This window comes from Zootoca vivipara, chromosome 1, assembly GCF_963506605.1.
Source record: "Zootoca vivipara chromosome 1, rZooViv1.1, whole genome shotgun sequence".
Taxonomy (NCBI): Eukaryota; Metazoa; Chordata; class Lepidosauria; order Squamata; family Lacertidae; genus Zootoca; species Zootoca vivipara.
In genome coordinates, this window is record NC_083276.1 from 108902499 (window position 1) to 108920288 (window position 17790).

The 17790-nt window shown below is 41.8% G+C and overlaps 1 protein-coding gene across 3 annotated transcripts in view; it reads right to left on the minus strand.

Annotated features, from left to right (window-relative positions):
• TTC21B (tetratricopeptide repeat domain 21B) overlaps positions 1 to 17790 on the minus strand; it is a 34213-nt gene that overhangs the window by 11910 nt on the left and 4513 nt on the right. For 2 of the 3 annotated variants that reach the window (XM_035132987.2, XM_035132977.2), the window contains exons 4-16: positions 17523 to 17689; positions 13856 to 13978; positions 13084 to 13241; positions 12570 to 12654; positions 10808 to 10906; positions 9678 to 9870; positions 9292 to 9389; positions 7311 to 7511; positions 5761 to 5890; positions 4798 to 4955; positions 2464 to 2688; positions 1695 to 1933; positions 613 to 685 (exon numbers count right to left, since the gene is read on the minus strand). In XM_035132987.2, the coding sequence (XP_034988878.2) occupies positions 613 to 685; positions 1695 to 1933; positions 2464 to 2688; positions 4798 to 4955; positions 5761 to 5890; positions 7311 to 7511; positions 9292 to 9389; positions 9678 to 9870; positions 10808 to 10906; positions 12570 to 12654; positions 13084 to 13241; positions 13856 to 13978; positions 17523 to 17689 (1949 nt within the window). Of the gene's footprint in view, positions 1 to 612; positions 686 to 1694; positions 1934 to 2463; positions 2689 to 4797; positions 4956 to 5760; positions 5891 to 7310; positions 7512 to 9291; positions 9390 to 9677; positions 9871 to 10807; positions 10907 to 12569; positions 12655 to 13083; positions 13242 to 13855; positions 13979 to 17522; positions 17690 to 17790 lie in introns of those variants that run through there. The other variant, XM_035133007.2, reaches the window with a different exon arrangement.

The window sequence follows — 17790 nt, forward strand, 5'->3', positions numbered from 1 at the left end:
CAGTTTCTATACATGCTCTATAGCAGACATAGGCAAACTCGGCCCTCCAGGTGTTTTGGGATTACAACTCCCACCATCCCTAGCTAACAGGACCAGTGGTCAGGGATGATGGGAGTTGTAGTCCCAAAACATCTGGCGGGCCGAGTTTGCCTATGCCTGCTCTAGGGAAGTGAGGGGCAGATGGGGCTCGTCAACTTGGAAAGGTAGCCCAAGGGAAACTCTGATCCTAAACCTCCACAGCCTTGCAGGTATATTCGTAAGAAAGGCTTTGGGAGTAAATCCAGAGGAAAAATCCATACCCGCTGCCTTACAGGACATCTTCAGGAGAAGAAAGGCTAAGGAGTAAACCCTACACAAATCCAAAGTGGAGTCCCTAAGACCATTGGATGGTGTCTTGGAGGTCACTTCAGTGCTGCTAACATAGCAGTTTGACTTCACCTCCAGATGCGGCACTCCATTGTCTCTCGTGACAAATGGATGCCAACGACAACAACAAAATGTCTACAAGGCCGGGGGCAGGATTTGTGTAATTCAGTACTTTTCACAACAGAGGTGCTCCTTCTCAAACCGAAACCTTCTAACCATAACCCCTAAAGCTACAAATGCTTATACCTCCTGGATATTCATATATGCATCACCAAGGAGAAGAAAAGTGTGAGAACTTGGAAGTTTATCCACCAGGTCTCTGAAAATAAGAAGAAAATAAATCATGTCAATAGTTGAATCTGTTTGCTACTAGTGCAGTAAGCCAACTTTCAATGGCCAGGTTTTTTTTTTTTTGTTGTTTTTTGTTTAATAGACTGGTGGCAAATATTTGCTTCCTTCATCTTCAGACGTTTCAGTTTAACAAGGACAGAGAAGGTGTTTGAGAGAAAGCAAATTAAGACAAGCTGTTATCCTGGAAATCTTAGTTTTAATGAAGACACCGAAATCTGCTATCTGACGTGCTTTCTTGTTGATACCAGTGCTGTAACAGTTGTGTCACAGAACATGTAGCTAACTAAAGAATGTTTCAGAAGAACATCTTCATTCAAACAAAGGACTCCAAGAGAACAACTGGGATAATCGTAACATCTGGAAAACTGAGTCTCGCATACTTACTGTAAGACTTCAAAAAAAAATGAGGCAAGGGATATAGAAAGGGACACACTTTGGATGGAAGAAGCAGGTATCTCTGTGGGCTCTGAATACCTTCCCTAGGCACCGTAAGTACTAAAACGGCACAATATTTTATTGGCAACATTTTCCAAAGAAGCAAAACCATACAATTCCAGAAGCAAATGGACACACCCTTGTTGCAGTTGCCCTGTGACAGCTTCAACTGTAGAGCAGGAATGGCGAACCTGTGACCCTTGGGATGCTGTTGAGCTCCAACTCCCATCAGCCCCAGTGCCACGGATGATGGGAGTTGTAGTCCAAACACACACAGAGAAGGGCACAGGCTGCCCACCTCTGCTGTAGAGAGAGCAAAACTGCAGGCATACAGGTGTATGTTTCTGACCGATGCTGCAGTGACTCAGAGCTCTTTTCCCGACATGTGTATTTTTGTTTTAAAAAATATTTCAAAATGAATGGCTTTTTTGGTACATCAATGTATGCACAGCACTTTCCAGTGAAGTGGTTTATTTCTGCAGGAAGAAACAGGCACGAAACGAACCTGGTATTATTATTATTTTGGCAAGCTAAGCTCTTACCTGTAACAGCTTGCATATAGCTTCCTATCCTTCCTGTGCTCCAGATAGATCTCCGCCATTTTCTCTTTGACTTGAACAAAGTAAGCCTGCTCTGGGGTTACATTCCTGAGCATCGTCAAAGCCGCTTCCACGTCGCCTTGCGCAAGGGCTAGGTCTGCATTAGCAACCATAACTCTCAGCTCTTCAGGGGTGCCGGAAAATTCGTTGATAGCATCTTGGAGGACTTTAATGGCTTCATGCTTCAAAAGAGACCATCGTTCTTGTTAGATCGGTGCCTAAGTTGCCCCTGCAAAAACTGTGGCTTTCAAGCTTTGTACTTTCACAGAGAACATTCCACATCAACGCATTTGCCCAGGAATCCCTGTGCACTGGGAAGGTGGCCATTGTGGCAACATTCTCCCCGCCCAGAGGCACAATTGGTTTACGCAGAGCACCACTAGACTTACTGGGCCTCACCACAGCCTTGTGTGAATTAAGTCTGTACCCTAAAAAAGTACTTCCCTCGCAGGAAAGGGCAGTGGCAGCGAGCAATTCTGGAACCCTTCAGAGTAGGTGTGGGAAGCAGCATGTACAGAGGTACGGAGGAAATCTGCAAAAACATTTCTCCCTCTCCTCCCACAAATGGATGCAATCCAACACCTGTCACTCCAGCAGGATGATCGCAAGCACTCTCTAAAAACTGTACTTCTGCTAACAAGTTTCCAAAATTTGCAAACCACATCCAAAGGTTATGTACCAGTTTTACGTATGAAACAGAATCTCGTCATACCTGTTCGCCATTCAACCGATGAGCATCTACTAGTTCCAGATAAACGGACACACGATCGCTCCCATCGATTTCAATCCTCTTTGTTTTTGATTTTGAGGAAGGTGCAGCTGCTCTCATTCCAGGCAAGTTCATTGCCATCTGCAGGGTTTTAACGGCTTCTGATATTTCCCCCATCTTTAGTTGGGCTCGAGCTTTTATTAAGTGGTACACAGGATGCTCTCTGACCTAATGAAGAGTACATAATCAACATCTATGTCCTGTGCAGTCTTCCAAGAAGAAGAAAAACCAGAACCTAACCATTTATTACGTTAAATCATATTAGTGGGATAATTATGTACATTGTTTTAAGCAATTTGCAGAAGTAATCTAGAATTACTAAGCTTTAGTACAGGACAACAGGAGTGGCTCTTTTAAAGCAATTACACCCTACTCAGGTGGACGCTAGCTACATTTGCTCAAGAGTGGCCCATAACATTCAAAATATCTCACAATCCTATTTTTTCCTTTCTTGCATTTTTTTTTATTAAAAACTTCTTTTACTTAGATCCCACCTTTCCTTCAGGGATCTGAGGATATGGGGAGATCCTAGAGGCACTGATCCGATAAAAACCTGCTTAGCTTTCAGCAAGATTGCTATTTATGTGTGCACTGAGATCACAACCGGGGAACTACTTATGACATCGCACTACAGATCCCACGAGCAATGACTTCCATAAATCCAATGCCATATACCAAATCCCCAAAACCTCTCGAAGGAGAGACTCACACGTACTCAGATGAAAGAGAAACCGGGGTGGAGAGAGATGGAAGGAAACTCACTTTACAACCTACCATTTGCTTTGTACCCAAGCTGTAGAGATTTCTAGGATACGATGCTAGTCTCAAGAGATTTGTGCTCCTGATCCTATGCAACATCAGCGCACCGCAGCAGATGGCTCCAAAAGCCACATTTTGCCTCTGTAGGGATTGGCTTTTCCAATTCCTCAATACAACTGGCACATAGAAGAATCTTAGCCCCTGATCTGGAGGGAGTTTGGTTGCAGGGGAAGATTCCCTCTGCCTGTCTCTGGTCAATTGTACAAGCAGGGGCAAGTAAATGCTGTGGGGGCAGAGCTGGGCTAGCTTAAGATCTTAGCCTCCCTGCTGCACCAGTCTAGTGGGTTTTTCTTTTTTTTCCCTTACTGCCCCGTTCACCTATTGCCCGGGCCGGTGAAAATGGCAGGACTTCAGGTGGGTCAGGGGCTCTGCTGCTCTATTCAGCCGCCCTGCTCCTGGTCAAGATTTAGGATTGCATTCTTGACCAGTGTGTCTCTATAAATCTATCGGGGACCCGGGTGGCGCTGTGGTCTAAACCTCTGAGCCTCTTGGGCTTGCCGATCAGAAGATCGGCGATTCGAATCCCCACAACGGTTGTGAGCTCCCATTGCTCTATCCCAGCTCCTGCCCACCTAGCAGTTCGAAAGCACATTAAAGTGCAAGTAGATAAATAGGGACCGCTGTGGCCGGAAGGTAAACGGCGTTTCCGTGCACTCTGGTTTCCATCACGGTGTTCCATTGTGCCAGAATTGGTTTAGTCATGCTGGCCACATGACCCAGAAAGCTGTCTGTGGACGAACGCCGGCTCCCTCGGCCTGAAAGTGAGATGAGCGCCGCAATCCCAGAGTCGTCTTTGACTGGACTTAACTATCCAGGGGTCCTTTACCTTTTATAAATCTATCATTTATTTATTTATTAAATCTATCATTTATTTATTTTTGCTATTAACTTTTGCCCTGTCGCCAGCCAGAGGACCGACAGTCTCTGACTGCATTCACATGGTAGCATCTCGTCTTAAGCTGAATGAGACTAGGCACTCATTCTGCTTCTCCCTTTGCACAAAATAAGCAGACAAACTAGTAAGCCTTTTAGCAGTAGCTTCCTGTTTCACTTAAACCCAACGTTTCCAAAAAAGGTCTAAAGCTAATTCATGGGGCTTGCAAGAATATGAAGATAAAAGGGGAAAGCCTAGCAAATTTTATACTGCCAGGGCTTTGGGGCTGCAACCACAGTAGGGTTTCTGTCGTACTGGAGGCAGGAAGAAAACGAAATGGAGTTAACTCCTAAATCTGAAACCCTGCCCTGACTTTTGATATTGCTGATTTCAACTAAGAGCTCTTTGTTAAATGGCGAAATGCATACGTTTCCTTGTTATGTGACGGTTATTGACGTCCTGACAATTTATCCATGGGCAGAAAAAGTAATAATAATACCGGCAGCAAATTAAAATGCCAATCAAGCATGGAAGGAAAATAAAGAGCTTCAGTATGCTGGGCTAGATTTTCCAATCAAGTGTACCTCAAAGTTATAGCTTAGGCAGAGTTCCAGAGACTGAGAACAGAGTTTGAAGTTGTTTTGCAGCAAATGCACTTGAGCCATAAGGAGATGGGCATCTGCGTGGGATGGATTCTGTTCTATGCAGTGCTGCAAGATGCTCTGGGATGCTTCAGTGTTACCTAATCCGGTTAAGCAAACAAAACAATAAAGGGGGAGAAACAAACTAAAAATGTTGACGAGCTGATTTAGGATGGCAGTTGCAAGACAGGTTCATTTCCACTGATTAAACCTCCTCCCGTCCCAGCACTATTTATTAAATGCTTACATTTCGTAAATATTTCGACAACTAAAGAAGCAATGAAATCACATGCTGTGTGTGAGAGAGAGAACACCCCAGTCACCAGCTGCAAGTTACCTCTCGGCTATGGCAGCGCTTTATGAATCACATAGTACAGTTTCAAATTACAAAACGTACTTCAACCATTTCTTCTATTTGCAAGGTTCAAAGTGCGGGTGCCACTGCATGTCTGGTCTACTGCTCAAGTACAAACTCCCAATAATCAGGCACCCCCAAACTCCGGCCCTCCAGATGTTTTGGACTACAATCCCCACCATCCCTGACCACTGGTCCTGTTAGCTAGGGACCATGGGAGTTGTAGGCCAAAACATCTGGAGGGCCGCAGTTTGGGGATGCCTGGTCTAAATAGCACAACATGAGGGAGGGAGCAACAGGCTAGGGAACCCTGAAGTTTGCAGGAGTGCAAAAACCGTTTAAGGACGGGGTGGGAACACCAAAACACCCCAATGCAGACCAAGCATACTAACCGATATTGTGGGGTGGAGTGTAAACCTTAACAGAGAGCACTCCACACTGCAGCTTTATTATTATTATTATTATTATTATTATTATTATTATTATTATTATTTGCAAGTGCTACTGAGGTAATGATTATATTTGCATTGTTTCAAACTCGAGAGATTTACCTGCCAAATATTTCACCTTTGCAACTAAATAGGCGGCCTGCAGGAGACCAGGAACAGTTTTAACCACAGTTTCAAGGACGGATGCACAAGGCTTGAGAAGCGGGGAAGGAGGTTGTCCTCGACCTGCAGGCTTGAGATAAACAAATGTTACTTTGATTTATTACATCGAGAAAGTAGAGGGAGATTTTTTCTTTTTTAAAAAAAAATTAAAATATCCCAATGAAATGTATATCTGAGCTGAAATAAAAATTCTGAGTGTATTTTCAACGGGCTCTTTTCTAGATCTACTCCAGAATGAAGCACCTGTGCTTTTTGAGGCAATGCTGACTTACAACAGCCACACAGGCTGTGTACTGAGGCAACCCCATGAATTCACATAGCACTCTGCCTCTGGCATGCTGGCCTGACTCAGGGGGGAGGGCTGCAAGCTCTTGCAGGCCAACAAGAGGGCAGAAAGGCATTATGAGAGTTGGTTCTGAACATGGAAGTAAACTCCTACCAGAAAAAAATCTTCAATTTTCTCTTCCAGGAAGAAAAAACTTGGAGTGGGAGGGAGGGAGGAACCCAACTAGTACAGATACAGTTAGGGATAGGGTTCTACTCATATTTCAAAGTCTTCGCACAGCAAAGCCCCAAACCTACTCTACTGTCCTTACTCAAGCTCAAGAAGAGTCCTTAAAATGTAGCAAACCTGTGTCCTTCCAGATGTTATTGGATTCCAACTTCCACCAACCTCAGCCAGCATGGCCAATGGTTATGGGTGATGGGAGTGGGGCCCAGCAAACATCTGTAGGGCTACCTAAAGGAATGTCTCCACCCCTGTTGTTCAGCTCAGAGACTGAGGTCTAGCTCCGAGGGCCTTCTGGCAGTTCCCTCAAAGCGAGAAATGAAGTTACAGGCGTAGAGGGCCTTCTCAGTAGTGATGCCTGCCCTGTGGAATGCCCTCCCATCAGATGTCAAAGAAATAAACAACTATTTGACTTGTAGAAGACATCTGATGGCAGGCCTGTATTGAGAGGTTTTTAATGTTTGATGTTTAATTATGTTTTTATATGTATTCGAAGCCGCCCAGAGTGGCTGGGGGAACCCATTCTGATGGGAGGGATTTAAATAATAACATTACTATTTCTATTATTATTATATGTTTCCCCATTCCAGATTTGAAAACAAAACAATCACTCTTTAAGCAGATGACCAGGATCAACAGGAATCTTTCACATATTTGCCACATCCATAAATGACGTAATGTAGCGCACCTGATTTGTGTCATGACAATGTTCTGGACTTATTTACAAGGAAAACAAAAATACTTTAGCGGTTACTCCACTATTAACTATTGCTCAGTCCTTATAATGGACACTGCTCAGAATCTTGGCAATTCATTCTAATTGTCTTCGCTTCAACCTGAAACCTTCTTTTGAGCACAAAGTATAATAATAAGTGGTTGTTGTTTTGTTGTTGTTTAGTCGTTTAGTCGTGTCCGACTCTTCGTGACCCCATGGACCATAGCACATTGTTGTTTTAGGAGGACAAAAATCCTAGCTACTTACCTGCGTTGGGCAAAAGCTAAGATACTCCTTAATAATCTCTATCAAAAAGTCAGGATTTAATTTTTCAAAATATTCTACACCAAGAGGTAAGCCTTGCAACGAGGAAAAATGAGTATCAAGCACATCGTTCAATAAAGTAATAACTTCCTCTTGTCTTTTGTTTTTCTTCATAGCCAACACTGCACGCAAGTAAGATAATTCCTACAAAACAAATAGAAAATTACATGGAAAAATCTATAATTAAATCTGTCATGATTCACCTAGCACTGGTCACCACTGGTAACTAGAAATTGCCCTCTGGCACCCAGATGCCCTGATTTGCAGCACATTTCCTGGCATGTATCTAGATCTCAATAATAAAATAATCCACTGGTCATTCTTCTCTCAGTGAACTCTTGTGAATTAACAGGCTCGTAGTTTTGTTCCAGAAACTGCCTGTGCTGCTTGGCAACTAATTGTATCATTCCCCCCCCCATCCCCCATAAATTAAGACCTCTAAATTAAGACAGAAGGTTAGCACACTGTGCTCTATGAGCACAGTCTCTGGTCACTTCCAAATGACCTGTTTCTTGAGCTGATTTCTTAGTACAGTTTGCAGGGAGGCTAGATAGGGTTGCCAGACTCAATAGAGGACAGGACTTCTGTGCCTTTAATTGCCCTGCTCTCTTTTGAGTCCGGAAACCTTAAAGAGAAACCAGCAGACCCTTTGCTTGGAAATTAGACAAAGGGTCTGCTGGTTTCTCTTTAAGGTTTCCAGACTCAAAAGAGAGCAGGGCAATTAAAGGCACAGAAGTCCTGTCCTCTATTGCGTCTGGCAACCCTAGGGCTAGATGACATTGGCTATTTACTGAGCATTCATTAAGATTTATTTGCGAGGAGGAGGAGGAAGAGGTGTCAACTGTCACCTGGTCTGGGGCAGGGGAGTTTGTTAAACAAAAGCAATTTGAACTTGCCAGTATGTGACTGACTGCCTCCCCAAACCCGTGACAGTCAGGAAGCACCCATTGTTTTTGGAAGGGAGTGGTCTTCTATTTATCTTTTTCTTCCCTCAACGCAGCCATTATGTAAGTCGCATGAAGTCTTTGTATCAAGGACGTCAAATATATATATACTATATATATATCCTAGATATGATTTCCCCATAGGTTCAGGGGTGTTTCAGTCTGGTTCTTCCATTGCTGAGCTGTCGCTAATCGTGCTGCAGTCAGTAAGAAGCCTACTTGTTCTCTGTGGCGCAGGGTGGAGCTTACGTCTATGCCCAAAGATAGCAGGGCAAAGGGAGGATTTGGAGAAAGGGTTTGGCCTTTCATGGCGGATATAATGGAGAAAACAAACACCATTAAATGTACTGCAGGATAAGTGTTTAATGGTTATTGTATTTGCTTAAAAACCAATAAAATCGTGTATTTAAAAAATTTAATGTTATCATCATCATCTGTTTGGGTAAGCAACAGAGGTCAAAGCAACATTAAGGGGAAACAGGTTAGAAATTACTTTTGCACAGAGTTTGAAAACTGTAGCCTGCTTACGACTGCCAGTTCTATCAGGCTCCTTCCTCCCTCAAATGTCGCCTAGCAGTAGTCATTCAATCAGGCTGCAGCTGAGAGAGATGGGAAGCAGGGTAACCGAAGCAATGTTGGCTCCCCCTCTCTTTTAACTCTCCATCTGTAACTAAGAAATAGTGCCAGAGTTTGCTCCCCCACCCCTTTTGTGTTACTCGCGTTTTTTTAGATTGTAAACCTGAGGGCAGGGACTGTCTTATTACGGATCTTTGTTAGCCACTCTGGGAGTAAAAACGCTTCAAAAATGTATTACCTCTTTTGCACACATTTGGATTCCCTGCCTTGAATCCCAAGAACTGGACATTGCAAGGAGCAGAAAAGCAAAAGCCCTTGGTCAAGAATTCTCTGCCCACATTAATATTCTAGCCTCCTCAGTGAGGTTAGAATCAAAGCACTTTTGGAAAGGATCGTTCTCTTACTGCTGATTTCCCGATAGACTGTTGGATTTCGTTCAGGAACTCCAACTGCTGCTCTACATCGTCTAGCTTCCCTTCCATTAGCTGGCTCCGGATAATTCCTGTAATGCAAAGTCATCCCAATTTCAGCTCTGCTCTACAAAGAGCCTTCGGTGTTTAGCATTCCTTTTTCATTAAGCCAGGCTTCAAAGTCTAATAGGAACGTAAGAGAGACTCAAAAACAAGGAGGAGGGGCAATAAGCTGATGAGAATGCAAATCACACTAAAAAAGTCAATCACACAGATTACTTGCAGTGATAAAATTATTTTCGCCGGGATGTGGGGGGTGGGAGGAGAGAAGAATCAGCTTTGCATGCTCTTGAAAACTCAAATCTGTTTTTAAGCCATACCAGTTAGTGCGGGAACGCTTGTTTCGTCGAGAGCCATGGCAGTCTTGTACCATTTTAAGGCCTCCTTCATTTTCCCCTGCAAAATCATCTGGTAGCCAAGTTCTGTAGCGATATCTGCACTGTGTGGGTCTAAGTTGAAAGCTCGTTCCACCAAAGTTTGAGTCTGCCGAAGGATCAGTGGGTTGCGGCCACACTATAATTAAGAACAGTTTCCAACATGAACACTTTAGCAGATTTAAAATCCTCCACTTCACTGTTTTTTTTTAAGCTTTAGGAACAGTCACTAAATATTAAAATAAAAATTTGCAAACATTTGTATGAAAGGGTGATGGTTTGTTTGGGTGTCATGAAGCACCGGTATGATCACAACTTACATAAATCACCTGAAGAACCTCCCTTGCATTATTACTAACGGCAATTGAATGCACAGAGTAAAAACCCAGTTCCCCAGCTCTGCTCATGCTGCTGTACACCACTGAATTCAGAAAAGCGACCAATCCACATGATTACACAGCTTATGGCAGCTATTTTCCTCCCTCTCTAACCCCTGACAGCTCCCAGCTCAGGGCAAAACACATCAGCTTGTGCATTTGCCATGAGCACAACCTCCACTTATATGCCACCACTCGGCACAATATTTTTTTTTTTGCTCAGGGTGAATGAGTCAAGCAATCCATTTGTCACAAGAAGACAGCCGCCACAGACAAAGTCCTTGGGGCAGGGGGGGGGGGGAGAGAGAGGGGAAGCCACCACAACAAACAAGGGGCCTTTGGAGTGTGTGTGGGAGGGGAACCAACAGATTAACCAATGCTCATTTTCCATCATAATCAAAATGCACTTCATACTATAAAGAAAGATTCCAAGTTAACACTTCACCTTCCATTCTGAAACAAAGAGAGCCGTGCCGCTCTTAGAGCACTTTTGGTGCACAACTCAACAAGTCTACTAAAAAGATTCAGACACATCTGTGTACAGGATTATTTATGCCCGATAGGTACCGACCCAAACCCAACATATACAGGGGCTTCCCATTGTAATAAAGGGGAAATGCCACCATAACTTACCAGCTCACAGAGGAAGGATCACAATCAATGTCTTCGATGTTACTTTTCAAATAAATGTCCACTTACGGTTCTGCTGAACACCAACGCCGTTTTGCAGAAGAGCTGGGGGTTATGCGGCTCCAACTTATCCAACGCACTAATCAAATCTTCCAACTTGGAGGAAGCCTGAGGAAGGGCAAATGAACACCGGTCTTGGTACTGGGAGGAAATGGGGAGGGAAATCTGCGGGTTTTGAACAGCAGAGTCCCATAAAATTATTTCATTTGAATCTGCAATGTGTTCTCATGCCAACAGGCACATTTTACACAAACCCACTCGGAAAGCATTGCAACAGTGCAATGTATGCTAACTTGAGTACGGTAATATACAAATGCATACTTAATGGCATTCCACTTATGGAAGAGCAAGAGAAGAAAACATACAGTACTCTTAAACAAAATGCCTAAGAGCTAAATGAGGCACACACACTCTTTTGCGGTACTTTATACGCGAGTTTAGACTAGAGCCTTGCAGAAGTCCTTTGTGAAATCAAATGTTTACCATCAGGAGAAAAGAATATTTTGTGTCCGGTCTAGTAAACATATTTTAATTGGGCAGCATAGGCTAAGTTTTGGATGGCTGCATTCCAATTACCACAATCAAAAGGAATCCTTCTCTGAAGCAACCACATACAACTAATACGCGGCTACAACCTTCCAGAGAATAATGTACTGGAAGAGCTGCCCTGCAAACAGATTTTTAAAGATATATTTTCCTCAAGTTAAGCAAAGTACATTAATTATTTTTTAAAGCAATTATCCATCTCTCGTTTGCAAAAAATAACCTCCTTTTCTGTCTTGAAGCTATAAAAAGCTGGACTCAACCGTCAAAATGTATTATTGCTACAATCTCCATTGACTTTTCTAGAACGGGAGTCGTCTTTTAGGCGTTCCTTGTGTGGTTTTAGAATCTGACCTTTTTAAAGACTACACTGAATTTACTATTATAGACCTCTTTCTCTTTGGTTTCATTCCACCCTGGAAAATAAAGCCAAAAAAATGCAAACGGGGGGGGGGGGGTGCCTCCTCATAAATTAGACCAAAGATCCAAGAACCATCCAACTAGTCTCCAAAGGATTTTCAGCATGTGGTTCTTGAGGCATAGCACCCTTATTCCCTCTTCTGCCACACGGGAAAAAAATCACATTTGTTTCCCTAAGCTTCAGTTTGTAGTATGGCAAAAACAAGGATGGGGAACCTGTCTCTCTTCAGATGGTGTTGGGACACAGCATCCCCAATCTTGGCATGTCTGGTCTACTGCTCAAGTACAAACTCCCAATAAGTTTACTTAGTTCCTTATCCTCAGGATTGTTGTACATACCACAAAAACTTGATTTGTTTTTAATTCAAAAGCATGTTCTTACAATGTACTTACCATGGGCCACGGTGTTAATTAATAGAAAGTCTAGTACAGCCTTTAAAATATAGTTAAAGTTACCACATGTTTCCGAAATTGTAATTTCCTATGTTTGGAATATAAGATTTTAAAGCTGCAAGCCAACCGAGTTCTACATCTGAGTAGCATAGCTGCCAAGTTTTCCCTTTTCTCGCGAGGAAGCCTATTCAGCATAAGGGAAAATCCCTTAAAAAAAGGGATAACTTGGCAGCTATGCTGAGTAGACATATATAGAATTGCACTGTTAGTAGCTATTATTTTCCCAATTAGCAGATATTATTTGACAGTGAAGAAATGCCGACAACGACAAACCGTGCTCTTCATTCGTTCAGGATATGTGTATTTAAATAATTAGTAACTTAAAGCAAACCTGGATGTTAAATTAAGTACTGACCTCAGGTATATTTCCTTCCCTACACAAATAATGAATGGCCTCCATTTTTATAGCGTCCAAATTAAGAGCATCCTTCTGCAGCAACCTGGAACGAAACGAGACAAGAGCTGTATCTTTACAACACGACTGCTTATATGTTTTCACGTAACAGAGGGCCAACGCTCGAATAAATAAGGAATTCCCTGGGCACGTTATTAGCGTTCAATGAAACAGAGATCACTTAAGTGTCCAAGAGGCCCCATCAATACATTCTGCTCTCAAGCAAAAACTCATACTGTAATTGAACCCCACCTTCTAAGACCTTCTACAATCATCCACTGCAGAAGCAAAGAAGGTAAGTGAGAAGGTAACAAGGCACTGCTTGCCACCAGTGGTGTGTGATTGGTGTGTGTGTGTGTGTGTGCCTCCGTCCCTAAACTGGGCAGAAGTTTCCCAGGCTTTGGGAAGGAGGCACCAGGCCTATGACAGGATACTGGAGCCCTCCTGCTTCCTTCCCAAAACAGTAACAACCCACCTCTGTGCAGTCTCGGTTGCCTGTTCCCATTCTTGAAGAGCCAGCTGCAGCTTCATTTTCTTTATAAAAGAAGGAAGGAATTGTGGCGCATGGGCTATTATTTGATTCACCATCTCCAAAGCTCCCGAGTAATTCTGGCGCATTTCAAAATATTGTGCCTAATGAAACACGAAGGAAAACCCTTAATCCCCTACGTTTTCAAGCCGAAAGGAAAGATGTTTTGCGGAACGTACCACTTCCTTCCTAAACATTATTCTAGTCTCAAACCCATCAAAGTCTACTTCAGAACCTCTATACACAGGTTTCCCAAACTTGGGCCTCCAGCTGTTTTGGGACTACAATCCCCATCATCCCTGACCACTGGTCCTGCTAGCTAGGGATGATGGGAGTTGGAGTTTCCAAAAACAGTTGGAGACCCAAGTTTGGGAAACACAGCTCTATCAGGAGAGGGGAGGAAGTGAAAAGCTGCTGACACGTTGGTGGCAAAAGGAACTGATTCTGTGGAACCACTGATGGACCTTAATCTCATATGTAATACAGAGAACCCCATTCAAAATAATGAAATGACAAGAGATAGTGAGTTTTCCAAAAATTTCAGACCTGTGTTCCCATCCCTTGCTTGGGACTAACTCCGACCATTTATTCCAATACTCGCATCGAGCAGCTCAGACTAGGTGTGAAGCAATCTGTGTGAGATCCACTGGCACACGCCATAATCTTGGTTATATTAACAGGCAAGGATTAAAAGCTTCTATTTTGATAACATACTTACTTTACCCATCAGGCCAAAGGTATCATTTCCATTTTGCAGCCCTTCATCAAAATATTTCACAGCTTTTTTAATACTTGCTTCTTTTCCAGAGGTGACATCAAGCCACCCTTTCAAAATCAATCCCTGCAAAGAAAAGCAAACTTTTAAAATGTGGGTTTCTTAAAAGAAAGCTTTCAGAAAAAAAAAGGTTTTTAGAACATCCATCCTTGGCATGAAAGAGATCCCTTTCTCTGTTTTACCAACTGCGACTCGTGACTGAGAAAGCCAAGCATGTTCAAAGCCACCTAGAGTCTCAACAGCAACCTTCCAAACCCCAAACAGCAATTCCAAATGTAGTGTTCAAAACACTAGGTATACCATATGGACGGCGCCAGATGAAATGTTAAAAGGGGAACCCAGGAAACGTGGTGAGCCAAGATCCTGAAAATCCAAATGTCTGCACCCACAAGATCCCTGAAGCACCAAGAATGGAAACACAAGGAACTCTCTTATATGTTCAAATTTGCATCTTTTGGAGTGGCCATAGTACAGCCTCTGTTGGAATGCTGCTACTTTCGATCTATACTAAGAGAAAGAGAAAACGCTAAATGCAGAATCATTTAAAACTCTGCTTCTGCCAGTTCCAATGTAACTTCTTTATAACGTGCGAAGGATGAAGCTTCCTGCCTTGGCTGAGAGTTTCTAACGTTGAAGAGAGGGTTAGAGGAAAACATTTGTGAGCCAAGAAGCCTTAAAACGCTCCAGAGTCCAAGGCCTTCATATAATCTAATTCCAATCATTCTCCTAATGTTTCATATCGTTAGTATGCAACTGGATGGCGAGAAAGCATTCAAAACAAAATTCACAATTTTTTGCAATTTGAACTTGACGGGAAAATTGGAAGAATTAGTACACAAAGATCAAGCTGGATTTGTAAAGGGCAGATTTGCAAAGGACAATATTAGAAACATCGTAAATATTTTGGAATGCCTTGAAAACAGAAGAGATAAACAGGCAGCCATTCTATCAATCGATGCCGAGAAGGCTTTCGATAGAGTATCGTGGGCATTCATGATAAAAACAATAGAAAATTTAAATTTGGGAGAACGAATGGAGAAAGCAATAAAAGCAATTTATAAAGCCCAAGGAGCCAAAATATTAATAAACGGAAGATCTACCAATAAAATAAATATTGAAAGAGGCACAAGGCAAGGCTGCCCCTTGTCGCCTATTCTTTTTATATTAACATTAGAGATTCTATTAAAAAATATAAGGCAAGAAGAAACTATTAAGGGCATAGTAATTGGTAATAAAAAATTTAAAGTAAAGGCTTATGCAGATGACATAATTATAACCACCGAGGATCCACTCCAAAGTATACCCTCTGCAATTAAGAAAATAAATGAATTTGGCAGATTAGCGGGATTAAAAATAAATTATGAGAAAACCAAAATGCTGGTGAAAAATTTGGAAATTAAAGAAAAACAGATACTCCAAGAAAAAACAGGCCTAAAAATTGATAAAAGATTGAAATATTTGGGCATCCAAACAACAATAAAAGGAATAGATCTTGTACAGGAAAATTATAGAGTAATGTGGAAAAAGATAAAAGCAAATATGGAAGAATGGAGAAAATTGAAATTATCGTTAATGGGTCGAATCTCTCTAATCAAAATGTGTGTTGTCTCTAAAATGAATTATTTATTTCAAAATTTACCAATTCTGGGGAAAGACAAAATCTTTGAGGAATGGAAAAAGGATATTATGAAATTTATTTGGGCAGGGAAAAGACCGAGGGTGAGATATAAAATCATGATAGACCATAGAGATAGGGGAGGCTTTGGTCTCCCAGACCTTGAAATATATCACGATGCGGCTGCGATTGCATGGATTAAAGAGTGGGTCGAACTCAAAAACACGGACCTTTTAGATCTGGAGGGCCAAGGGCTAGCCTTTGGCTGGCACCGTTATTTAATGAAAGATAAAATAGAAAAAAAGAACGTTTTTATGTTCAATCTAATTAGGAAATCTTTGTATCTAGTATGGCAGAAATATAAAAGGTTCTTCGAGCCCAAGACTCCATGGTGGCTTTCACCATTAGAATTAGTCGCCGTAAAAAGAACTAATATGGACAACAACTGGCCCACATACAGATTATTATTGGAAGAAAAAGAAGGAACCTTAAAACTAAAAGAATATGCAGAAATAAAACACCTACTGACCACCTGGTTACAATATTTTGAAATTAACCAAAGATTACAAATTGACAAAAAATTGGGGTTTGACGGTGAAATGTCAAAATTTGAGGAAATATTACTAGTAAAAAAGACCAAATTAATAAAAAATCTATATCAGATAATCCTAAAATGGAAAACTGAGGAAGAAATGACGAAGGAATACATGATTAAGTGGGGTCAAGACCTGGGGAAAGCTATCCCAGTGCAGAAATGGGAAAACCTGTGGAAGAAAGATTCAAATTTTACACCAAATTACGACCTAAAGGAAAACATCTTAAAGATGCAGAATAGATGGTACTTGACCCCACTAAAAATGTCCAAAATGTACCCAGGGGTTAGCAATCTGTGTTGGAGGTGTGGAAAGGAGGTTGGAACATTTATCCACATGTGGTGGAATTGTAGTGTAATTAAGGAATTTTGGGAAATGCTATACAAGGAATTTAAAAAAATGCTAAAATATTCCTTTAAGAAAAGTCCCGAAATGTTCCTCCTTGGAATGATGCCTGAGGACATACAAACAAATGATAGGTGTGTAATCAGCTATGCGACAGCAGCCGCCAGATTATTAGTCGCAAAAAATTGGAAAACCCCGGAAATCCCGAGCAAAGAAGATTGGCAAATAAAATTATTTAATTATTATAATTTAGCAAAACATTATGAAGAAACTAGAGGAAAGAATTCAGACGATATAAAAAAAAACTGGGCACCCTTTTTTAACTATATTAAGGAAAAATTGGAAAAACCAAACATAATCTTAGACGTCTAACAACTCTGTTATGATCAATTCACTAAAACGATATACAACTTTGTTAATACGGCATGTATATATTACTTACCTTTTTCAACTCAATGAATTTTGGTATGTTAAGATCTTATGGTAGGAAAGGATAAGCTTGAAACAGGGGGAGAAATATGGGGGGAGGGATAAGGGCGGGGAGGGACAGGGGTGGAGAGGGAAAAAAGGGACAAAGAAGACTCAATAATGAAATGTGATATATGTTTTTTATTGATTATTGGTTTGTATCGTTTTTCTTAATTTTTTCTTTAACATTAATAAAGTTTTTTTTTATAAAAAAAAAAAAAGAACTTGACGGGAAAACACCCACGTTTATGCACAGCACATGGCGTTTCTGTGTCAGCAGCTCAAAGAAAACCCCAAGCATTGGGAACATCTGTGATTCAGACCCATTAGATGGCTTAGCTGCCTCAAACAGCGCTACTGGCTAGTGACTCATTTCAGTTAATGAACCAGACACACTTAACAGCTAACTAAAGAGAAACCATCAGGCTAGTTTTTAACAGTACTGATTCCGCCAAAATATTCCTTGAGCGTTAAATGAAGCAGTAATAACTGGCTATGATCTACAGGATGACTCAACATAGCTGAGGGCTAGCAAGTCTCGTTCTATAGCAAGCAGAGATACCAAGTGTGACTATGGGAAGCGGCTAACCTCTGTGCTGCCATTCGAGATCTTGATCATTCTGTCAACGTACTCGCGGGCTTTCTCGTGGCGCCCAATGTGCCACAAGAACAAAGCTGCAGAATACAACGCCTGCTGCCCTGCTACTTTGCGCTGCTCCTTCAGCTTGGAATCCAGCTCCACAATGGCCTCTCGATCTGAAGTAAAAATCAGTAAAGCGGTGGTTATTTAAACCGTAACAGTGGGTGTGTGGATACGGCCCGATTTGGCCTACTGTCTTCGGTACATGCTACAGATT